The sequence below is a fragment of the Mya arenaria genome, chromosome 17 (genome assembly GCF_026914265.1).
Source record: "Mya arenaria isolate MELC-2E11 chromosome 17, ASM2691426v1".
In the NCBI taxonomy this organism is placed as follows: Eukaryota; Metazoa; Mollusca; class Bivalvia; order Myida; family Myidae; genus Mya; species Mya arenaria.
In genome coordinates, this window is record NC_069138.1 from 45,295,692 (window position 1) to 45,307,291 (window position 11,600).

The 11,600-nt window shown below is 37.1% G+C and overlaps 1 protein-coding gene across 1 annotated transcript; it reads right to left on the minus strand.

Moving 5' to 3' along the window:
* LOC128223536 (uncharacterized) lies at positions 1-11,366 on the minus strand. The gene is made up of 6 exons (XM_052932813.1): positions 11,132-11,366; positions 10,757-10,861; positions 7,579-7,656; positions 6,728-6,838; positions 553-687; positions 1-326 (listed from the first exon to the last, which is right to left on the minus strand). The coding sequence occupies exons 1-6, from the start codon at positions 11,364-11,366 to the stop codon at positions 1-3; spliced, it is 990 nt and encodes a 329-aa protein (XP_052788773.1).
* Between the last annotated feature and the right edge of the window lie 234 nt (positions 11,367-11,600).

Genomic DNA, 11,600 nt, shown 5'->3' on the forward strand with positions numbered 1-11,600 from the left:
TCAGAAGGCCTCTGAAGCGTTCTCGGTATCGCTCCCTATCGCCTTCCGGCCCTCATCAGACACGTGACACGACTCCAGGAAGTCCTCGGCGAAGTACAGCACCTGGCGGAGGGCCAACAGAGCCAGAATGTTGACGCCATCTTCTAGCATCATCTCATCCTCGTAATTCTTGACGGGAAGTACGTGGTTTCTGGGTAGACCGAATAGTTCAGAAGCAGCTCGCACCTTGTTCTCCACGTTGCCGTTTGTAAACACGCTCGAGGGATTTCCCGCCACTACCGTATCAACAAGATCGATTTTGGTCAAAAGGACAGCTTGTGGAATTTCTTTAAAAATATTTTTATTTTTAAATGCTTAAGCTTGTCACTTTCAATTTTAAATTTTATATTGAAAAAAAAAATGTTTGTATAACAACGATCAAGTTACTTATTCATCCATGCATGAACAATTTGAATATTTCTACCTGATGTTTGACAATATTTAAGATTCACTCGAAATATGGATTTGCAAGACGAACTCTTCATGATTTTGTACATTCATACTTATTTGTACCTTTCTGGTTTCCGAGCTTTCTGAGCCTGCTGAGTTTGTCTGCCATGTTGGCGGACATGTCCTCCACTGTAGTAGCGTCCATCACGTATACCACATAATGAATACGCTGGCTGAGGGTTGGCTTCACGATAAAATCTGGTCATGGAAATAGGGGTGGCTGGGTTAAACTGCGGGTAGATATACTAGAGGTTTTATATTAGAAAATTATTTTAAAGTTTCCATTTCGCCAAATATTTCCGATCTGACGAGTGCAAGAAATCAAATAGATGTATGTCTATACTTTGAAACACTTATCAAGTTCAGTTTGACATTTCCGTTAGTCATGAATTCACAAAAAATAAAAATATGAAGAAAAGTTCTTCTTGACATCTTTTCCTTAACATTTATTTTCGTATGACTTGAAAATGACTTTAAAAACCAGGAAGTTGACGTCAATCAGGCCAATGCCGGGGTGTTCTTCTAATCCTCGAGTGCGGCAATTACCATTCAAAGGTCTGAGCCTTGTCTTGTCCTTATATTATACGGCTGGTACTGAAATATTTTTGTAAAACTTGCACGTACACGATTTTAACTTCACAAATTAATGCAGCCTAAATGATAGAAGTGGTAAATTAGGTTCTATTAGATAGAAGCTATTTCATAAAGCCTTGATGATAGTCAACCGTTCTTTTACATGCTATTTACCTTAGATTCAACACATTTTATAGTTCATTTCATTCGTATGTCTCTCATACAGCAATACATTTTAATAAGCAAATACTATTATAGCTTAGCACTTAGTGGATTAGCGTCAATGATAGTTTGTGTTAAGTTTATGTATATCACCAGTGTGCTTGTGCTGCAATTTCCCGAACCGCATATGGCCTTCTGAATGATCCTACCACGGAAGACGGAAGTCAAGGTGTTCATCTCATGCTTATGTTTCGCATGCAGCAATTCACTTTAATTAATAAGCAAATACTATTAAATACTGGCAAAGCACTCACAGAGAAACTGGAATATTCTTTTCGATATCACGTTTACATTCATGTATTCTAATATTGCAACAGTTATACTTGTCAGGCGGCAATGTGGAAGGTGGGAATATGTATTGTATAGATCTTATTGGCAAAAAAGTGATATTTGCTACTTCTTCTCAAAACGAATACTTTTTTGATTGTATTAAGTGATACCTTTTCGTTTCAAACAGGTGTTCGTCGCCACGGTTTTTGAAGAACAATTCGTCTGGCACCATCTACAAATGAGCGTTGCAATTTGTAGTCTCAATCAAAGGGTGTGCGTCTAGCAAATTACAGCATTCACGAACGTTTCTTGAGCTTTAAAGAATTCAAATCACTGGACTGCATATAATTCAATAAACATATATTTACCTGTGACTTTGTATACTTCTGTGACATTCAGGTTCCCGTTCGTGATGTCAGCAGCTTCCAATCCATGAATGTCGTGTTGCCGAAGAACCAAATATGGAAGCGTATATCATTCATACAATACACAATTCATAAGGTTTATGGTAAAGTGCCGGTCAGAATATGCTTAAACCATGATGTTCATGATTTAGAATTGAAAAGCAAGTTTTTCTAGGTTTGTTTTCAAGATTTTCTTGTTTTTTGGGTTGTAATTACCAAGTAGTTGAAATATCTGTTTTATTTGTTGGTTATTTTGCTTTATTGCAATCCGTCTTCTTGTATCACTTTCTTGGTCAGAGTTAAATATAATGACACTCTAGTATAGCATTTCTATACAACTGTTTTGCGTCCAAATTGTAGCTTTATCCTCTTTAATATACTTTCGAAAGAAAAATAACTCAATGTATAATTTTCAGGAATGTATTGCAGAAAGTAGGTTGAGAGTTGTATGTGTCTATCTTGAATAGTGTTAAACACATGACCAAGGGTAAAGTGTATTCACTAAGCCAGTGACGACCCCGACACCAACACTACGACATTTACTTGACCTTTTTTTCAAAAACTCTAGTGATAATACATTTTATGTCACGATATATCTTGTTTCCGGTTTTATGTAACTATCACATATTTTCACATATTTTCAGAAGTATACATGTGGTAAAATAGGGTTATAAGTACTGCGTTTTGATCGGGGGGGGGGGATGTATTCGACTCGAGTGGATTTTTGCAGAGAAAAATCCTCTTAAAATACATCCGAACTGTCATGTACATTACTTATACTACTTATAGATGTTTTATATAATAATTAAATTGGATCCATTTACCAAAAACAAAACCCTTAACTTGAATTCGTCAAGGTTGCAAAATCAGAAGTAAAAATTGTACGATCTTCCGAATTTGCTGTAAATAGATAAACCTTGAGTATTGGTCAGCTACTTCCTAACTTTCGAGTACATAACTTAATGTATATACATACATATACATACATATATATATATATATATATATATATATAAAAATATAAAAATATATATATATATATATATTGTTTACTAAAATAATATTTGAACCACATTCCAGAAGGAAAATCCTTAAACTTAATGAATTTGTCAAGGTTGCAAAATTGAAAAAAACAGTTATGCGATTTTTCAAAATTGCTATAAAAAGATAAACGTTCAGTGATTAGATTAATTGTAGATCAGCTGAATGTCAAACATTGCTCAATTGCACTGGGAGTGTTTTCACGCACACACACGTGAGGTCCACAAGGTCCACACACACACACGCACGCACGCACGCACGCACGCACGCACGCACGCACGCACGCACGCACGCACGCACGCACGCACGCACGCACGCACGCACGCACGCACACACACACACACACACACACATACGTGTATTGCATGCGCTTTGAGGACCTTGACATATATCGACGCTCGGAGGACCCATTGTTTATATGGACGCTACATCGTCGTCTTTTTCAGTATATATTGTTCATGAACGGCAATTTCCAATGTTGAAAATTATATATTGTTTCTATTTTTGGTTTCTATGAAATTGCCATTTATTTATTTGTCAATGTTTTCGAAGGCAATGAGGACCCCCATAACCTATCGGCATTACGAGGACAGTGCTAAATATTACAATGCTTGCCAACTTTGAGAGGCCTTTAAACAAAACATTTAATATGCTTCAGTTGAATATCTGAGTTCTCAAACACTATAACAAAGAACATGTTTATGTGTGTGTTTTTAAAGAAAGAAACAGAGCCGAGACAGCGGCCGCCATACAATCTTCTTTGACAAATATCAAATATGCATACTACTCAGAAGTTCTAAACCGCCATGGGCCAGCAAACCTATTGTTTAATTCCAACCATATTTTCTTACCAATTTATTTTCATTGCATTTTTTAATCATATATCTTAAAGATATTTCAGTGGCTCTTCTTTTCTATATATGTATCTGTAAGGTAGCAATTTTTCTGTAAATGGCATGTTGTTTCTTTACATGGGATAGAAAATCAGAAAAGTTATATTTTGTCTTTTTATAACAGTGAAACTTAAGTTGAGTGAATCACTCATGGAGTCATTAAGTTACAAGCAGTTTCGCTTGGTATTCTTCGATTTTATTGATTTTAACATAAAACATACACATATCGTAGATATAGCGTATTTTAAGAGACTCAAATGTTTATGTCCTCCAACAAGGAAAGGTCATTGTCAACATTAGTAGAAATATTTGACCTTCGTTTTCAGGGACCATGGTAATTTTTTTCTATTTGTGGGGACTTTCTTATATGGGGAATTATCCTGATGACAGAAATTGCTTAATCATGATAACCTAGAAAATGTGTCCATATGACACAGATGCCCTAAACCTCTACTTCTGCTTTTTCACAATAATGCCATATTTTCACAAAATAGAGGTCCAAAACTCCGTGAATAATAATTTCGGACGGATGAAAATACCCAGGTGTACAAGTTCACACCTTGAATATTATATCCATACGGTTTCAAATCTGTAGAAAAAAAACACGCTTCTTTTGAGTTACGCGAGACACAAACTGTTCGGGACGTACATACATTGTGCCACACACTGAACACACTGCAACAACAAACAATCAATCTGAGGACTTAACATTTTGAGGACTTGCACAAATATTGTCAACTATTTGCACAAGTTCATTTAATATCTGCAAATTATGTGATGCAGTCTGACAGCAGAACAAACAAGAAATTGTGAAACAGAAATGCCCCCACAGGTTATTGTCACAAAAACTAGAACATGTGTCCATAGGACACAGATGCCTCCACTAGCGCTTTGTCAAAAATGCAGATTTTTCACTAAATCAAAGCCCATAACTCCGTAAAAATAAAATTTAGCTGACTAAAAATACTCAGGTGCACAAATTCACACCCTGAATAATACATCCATGCAGTTTCAAGTCACTACTACAAACGCTTTAAGAGTTTTGGACGACACAAACTAAAAATGCCGTTTTTTCACTAAATCAAGGCCCATAACTCTGAAAATATAAATTTTGGAGGGATGAAAATACAGGTGCACAAGTTCATACCCTGAATAATACATCCATGAAGTTTCAAGTCTGTACTACAAATGCTTTTAGAGTTATGGATGACACAAACTTAAAATGCCGCTTTTTCACAAAATCAAGGCCCATAACTCCGTAAATATAAATTTTGGCCGGATGAAAATACCCAGGTGCGCTAGTTCACACCCCGAGTAATACATCCATGAAGTTTCAAGTCTGTACATCAAACGCTTTTAGAGTTATGGACGACACAAACTTTTCTGGACGGACAGACGGAATGACGGACGGACATACCAAAATTTGTGTGTTTATGGGCTTTTTGTTCTTTAAAAGATCAAAGGAAAAGCCCGTAATAAACAAAGATATTATGGGCTTACGGAATGAACCTATTGTATTCTTTTGTCTTAGGCTCCTCCCCTAAGCTCATAAACCCACATTTGTTGGCTCGGACGGACGGAATGACCGACGGACAGACGGACAAAGGCAAAAAAGAGGTGGGGGCATAAACAATGACCTTTGACTTTAATTTGACCTTTGACCTTGAATGGTGACCTTGACCTTGACATGCAACCACTCAAATGTTTGGTTTCAGACGACGTACATGCATGCCAAGTTTCAAGTATGCGTATATAATGGTTCAAAAGTTATGGACAATGGTAAAATTGGTAATCGGGGTTTGGCGAAAGACTATTGTAACTCCTTCACAATTGTGAAGGAGTAACAATATTCTTGCGCCAAACCCTCGAACTATATATTTGACCGCTGACTTTGAACGATGACCTTGTACGTGTAATATTTGCCCTCAAAATGTGTGGCTTTATGAAATACATATGCATGCCAAATGTGAAGTCTCTATCTGTATTATTTCAAAAGTTATGGCCAATATTAAAGTTGAACACACACAAACAAACAAACCAACAAACAGACAGGGCAAAAAAAAATATGCCCCACATCTATAGATGCTGGGGGCATAGAAATATCCCAATTCAATTTAATTCCCTTGAATTCAAAAGGTAAACACTTACTAAATACAATCCCATAGCCCCCCCCCTCCCCCTTCTCAATAACGGGTTTCTCAATGTGTATGGCACTCTTTTGCCAATATGCCTATATAGTGTTGGTTTAGTGATTGATTTATTGGCTTATTAACAGGTACTTAATGGTTTCTTGAAAACGTTAATTACCCCCACCCTCCCCACAAACACACATCTTTTTTAAAACCTTTTTATTGCTGATACTTGTACTTTTATAGTTGTAATGTCGGTGTAGATAAAGCATGTGTTGCTTTACCTTCTTTTGCATTGCATTCGGCCATTTAAGTGTTTTCTTTTGTTTGCTTCCCATTACACAGGTTGGCTTTTTGGATGTGGATATGGGGTGTATTTAACTTGGCTTGCGTTTTCTATTTTCTACTTTTGGTATTCTCAGGATGGTAAAGGAGAAATGATCCAAAATAGTTTTTTTTCTTTAACTGAAGTCATAGGTTAAGGTTAAGGTCACAGAGTAACACAAATAGGAAATGGCACACTTCCTACCCATGATGTATTGACACAACCAAGTAACCAGCTAACAGCAAAGCGAGTTAGATATTGTCTGGACAAAATATGTCAGGCCGACAGAAGCATGGAAAGGCGTAAGGACCGATGGACAGAGTGCAAATCTCTAGGCCCCACACCCCATCAGTGGGGCCTAATAACTCTACTAGTTCTTACCACTTTGATGTATGTCGGGGTGGGGTTGTAGAACTACCAACGACTGGTACCCTAGCTGACCATCATCACATTCATCACCACTGGACGACCTCACCATTTCATCATTTGGCCCTGTTTTATAAACATAATATAATGACATTAACAAGAAAGCTGTGTTTGTGAAACAGCAATGCCACCACAGTTTGTTGTCACAAAAGAAATGACCTTTAACCTTAAATGGTGACCTTGACCTATATATTCTGACTATATATGTCTGACTTTGAACAATGATCGTGACCTGTCTGCATTCAAAATGTGCGGCTTCATGAAATACATATGCATGCCAAATATGAAGTCTCTACCTGTATTTCAAAAGTTATGGCCAATGTTAAAGTTGGTCCCAAAGAAACCAACCAACCAACAAACAAATAGACAATATGTCTCTAGATCTAGGGGTATAAAAAACACACTTTGTAAGATCAGTACACAATCTGTATGAGAACCTAACATCCTGAGAACTTGCAAAAATTATAAAATATTATATTGTTACAGTTCATCTTTTATCTGAAGATTATGTGAAACAATTTGACAAAATAACATAAGTCATTCCAACTTCAATGGGGGCAGCACAATATGACATTTATAATACACACTGTAAGGTCACACAATCTGTGTGAGGACCTAACATTCAGAGGACTTAAACAAAATATTGTCAACTATTACATAACTAACCAGTTCCTTAAATATCTGCAAATTATGTGATAAAGTCTGAATTATGAACTAAGGCTTTCCGATTTCAACATAGTTGCTAGAGACTAATACTGTAAATAATTTTTTACTAACGAAGAGACATTATCTTAACTAGATCTTACAATTGAGCTGTGTGTTGATATGGTACCATTGCTGGCAATGTTTAATGGGCGACCTCAACTGCAGCTTATCATTCTGCCCTGTTTTAAAAACAAAACAACATAAGACCTTTAAAATTCACTCTCTGTAATATACACTCTTTGAGAGGACCTTAGTCCAGAGGACACACAAAATAGTGTCAGCTGTAGTATAGTGCACTATACGATGCAATACATTATACCATACAATCTCATTCGATGTTGGTGCCAAATTTAAAAGCAAGGTAAATAATAAGCTGCTGTAAAATTTGTTTTTAATACTATGGTTTGTTAAAACTCATTTGCAGGGTAACAATATACAATTATTGATTTTTAGTGAGGTCGATATGAGGATTTATCGACTTGGAAAAAGTGATATTGACCGAGGGCGCAGCCCGAGGTCGATATCACTTTTTTCAGGTTGATAAATCGTCATATCGACTGAATCTGAAAGGCAACAATTGTTTAATAATTAAATAAAGCCTACATGTACGCTTTCAATAACTTTGACTTAATGTTATCGTTTCGCACCAGAGCCTATATTCACAAAGCCTTTAAGTATTTCCCTAAGGAGTTTCACCTAAGTGAGATTTTCCCTTAAGTAGCGAAACTCCCTAAGGCGTATTCACAAAGCTCCTTAGGAATTCCTTAGAAAATTTGCTCCTACAGGAAATCGGACTTCTAAGTATGTCGGAAATAATACCAGACCTTGTGTGCAACATGGCTGCGCAGGACGTCGTGTGTGACGTTGCTGCGCAGGACATTGTACATGACGTCAGTAGGAAAGCGTTAAGCGTGAGTTAAATGGATGCGATTGTGTCAGAAACTTATGGAATTATTCGGATCCGGTCAGTTCATATTTAGGCCACGACTACGAGTCATATTTTTTTAGGCCACACCTATGAGTCAATATTATGAATATAGTAAAATTACTGAAACTCACGTGACCTCATTTAAAACAATCAAGATCTAGATGGGGGGGGGCATATTGTTTTTGCCCCGTCTGTTTGTGTTTGTTGGTTTGTGTGCAACTTTAAAATTGGCCATAACTTTTGAAATAATACAGGTAGAGACTTCATATTTGGTATGCATGTGTATTTCATGAAGCTGCACATTTAAAATGCAAACATGTCAAGGTCAAGGTCATTGTTCAAGGTCATACGCCAAATATATAGGTCAAATAACCAATTTTAACATTTTACATAGCTTTTTAACATTCTAGATACTTGGCATGCATGTACGTATCCTGGAACCAAACATTTTGAGGGGTCTCATGTCAAGGTCAAGGTCACCATTCAAGATCACAGGTCAATTCAAGGTCAAATGTCAATTTTTGTGACAGTAACCTTTGGGGGCATTGCTGTTTCACAAACACAGCTTTCTTGTCAAAATTAAAGCAAGATCCAATTGAATGGTCAGAAAATGTTGACATGCTTATGTTCCTCCACGACAATCAAAAGACTGAATGACCCGATTCTCATATACTTAACATTTTGAATCTGGAGTAAACTAGGGTTCCAAAGGCAGATTTAGAGGGGTAGGAAGCAGCGTACGCCTACACTAAAATTTGCCAAGGTGCATTTTTTCAAAGAGGAAAATCGCCTAAAAAAGACCAAACTTTGATAAAATGAGATCGAAAAGAACCATATTGAGTGAAATAAGTCATGTTATTGTAGTACCGTATTTCTCCTAATAGTAGCGCCCGGGCGCCGTGCAAACCGATCAGGGGGCGCTCTTATTTCAGACCTTATTTTTCATTATCTAGAAATTTCACGGTCACTAAGTGCTATGAAACTCTATACACAAATACTGATCGGTAATTGCAGCTTCTCTGATAGTACGACGTTATCTTTCGATTATTTGAAATTGTAGACACCAAGTTTTATCTACAAGAGATCCAAAATGCCTGCCAAACGATTTTTTCCGCAAATTTTAACTTGTAATATCATCGGAGAGGAAAGCAGAAGTTGACAATATTGGAGTCAATGGCTAGCACTCGGGAGTGGATCGGATTTTCTCTGAGTACCCTAAGATCTACATTAACCAAATATGAAATTCATTTTTTATAACAGAATGTTTGACGGATATATTTTAAACTGGGAATTTAATTAAAATAATCAGGTATTATCATTGTTTACGAATGGAAACAATCCAGCTGTATCCGGGGGAAAAGAGACCGGTCCCGAATGGTAGTGCAGTAATGTTTACGTTTTACGATGAAACGAAACACTTAAGAGTTTCTAATAGAATTTGTGTATGGAAACGGCGGAAAATCTCGTTTTTTACAAATGATGTATTCATGTTTAGTTTACTTTCAGCCTAATTAGCAATAGAAACCTTTTTTTTTCGATCGCAATACAAGATTCACCAGTGCATTGATATCTTTTAGTCAGTGGGTGGGGTTGACATTTGGATTCAAAACATGGGGGGGGGGCTACTATTAGGGAGGGTGCTTCTATTAGGGGAAATACGGTATTTATCTACTTTTCCTTTATCACAAACACTGTCGTTTATACCCATTGACAGACCCCTGCTTTGTAAAACCTGGTGTGCATTTTCACTAAACTCGTCACAGTTTACATGTATTTTTAGATGTTAAACACATTAATTTGTCTATTAAGACTTTAAGAGTCTAAGATACCCTTGGGGAAGACCCAAAGTTTCTTGCATATAATCATGGTCGCTTTATTGTTCATTTGTAGGGGGTTACATTGCCAAACAGTTGCCCCCCCCCCCAACCATCGGAAAACCCTGGATCCGCCCCTGGGTTCCCTTAAAGTATTTCCATAAAACAGAATTCCAATAGAAAACTAGAAAATGTGTCCATAGGACACAGATGTCCCCACTTCCACTTTGTCAGAACAAGTTATACATAATACATAAGTCCCTACCGGATGAGAAAAGCACAAATTCAAAAATTTGAAATACACACTTTGAAAGATCACAAAATCAGTTTGGGGACCTTACATTCAGAGGACTTGCACTTTGGAAGATGAACAATCAGTTTGAGGACCTTACGTTCAGACGACTTGCACAAACTAGCGTAAAAAGCACCCTTTAATTAAATATCTCTAGATTTAATTATACAAACTGAATGATAAACAACGGCATTCAAATATCAATTGAGTTGCTAAATATTAAGAAGTAACAAGCCACAACCTACTCAGCCTGAGCTGTCTGTCAGTATTGGATGTTACAGCATTTGGCGACTGGTACCCTTGCTGGGAATCATCACTTGGAGACCTCTCCTGCATCTCATCATTCTGACCTGTTCAAAAAACAGCATAAAATGACTTCTAACCTATTCCCTAATATGGGGTTTCTGCAGCAAACAACATTTAGAAAGATGTGGATAAAAGATCAAACTGTTTACAGAAATGAAAATTTCATGTTTAGAAAGCATTAAAAAATTGTGGCAAAGTGAGAAATTGCTACTGCTACTCCCCCTTTGACAAAATATTTTCAACTGTTGTCTGCTGCAGGAGACCTAAAAACATGTTAGCAGGGCCTCTGTGGTAGCAAGGTTAGAGTCGCTGACTCATAATCTCTAGCCCCTCACTGCTGTGGGTGTGAATCCCAAAAGGAGTGAATATCCTTATGTGAGGAAGCCACCGGCTGGCTTGCGGTAGGTCAGTGGTTCTACCAAGTTGTCTGTCTGTGTAACTCAGGTGGGATTCTTGGATCTTCCTCCACTTGTTATAAGCCGGGCGTCGCAAAATGACAGAAATACTGTCGAAGTGATGTGAAAAACCCGGCAAAACAAGCAAAGACATGTTAGTATCTAGTATTGGAATACAATATACTCTTCGAAAAATATCACAATCTTTGTGAGGACCTTACATTCAGAGGACTTGCACAAAATATAGCCAATTATCGTTAAAAGGCAACAGTTCATTAAATACCTGCAGATTATGTGCTACAGTCTAAAAGATAAACAAAGGCATTCCGATTTCAACTTAATACCTATTGATTAACAAGATAAACACTTCCTAAATAACAGGCCAATT

Bases quoted from the DNA above. Each gene is read 5' to 3' on its own strand.
- LOC128223536 (XM_052932813.1), bottom strand. From the start codon at position 11,366: ATGTCTTTGCTTGTTTTGCCGGGTTTTTCACATCACTTCGACAGTATT. The intron at 10,862-11,131 runs GTCAGCGACTCT...TTTTTTGAACAG, and splicing joins TGAGGGGCTAGAGATTATGA to GTCAGAATGATGAGATGCAG. The intron at 6,839-7,578 runs GTAAGATCTAGT...TTTATAAAACAG, and splicing joins TATCAACACACAGCTCAATT to GGCCAAATGATGAAATGGTG.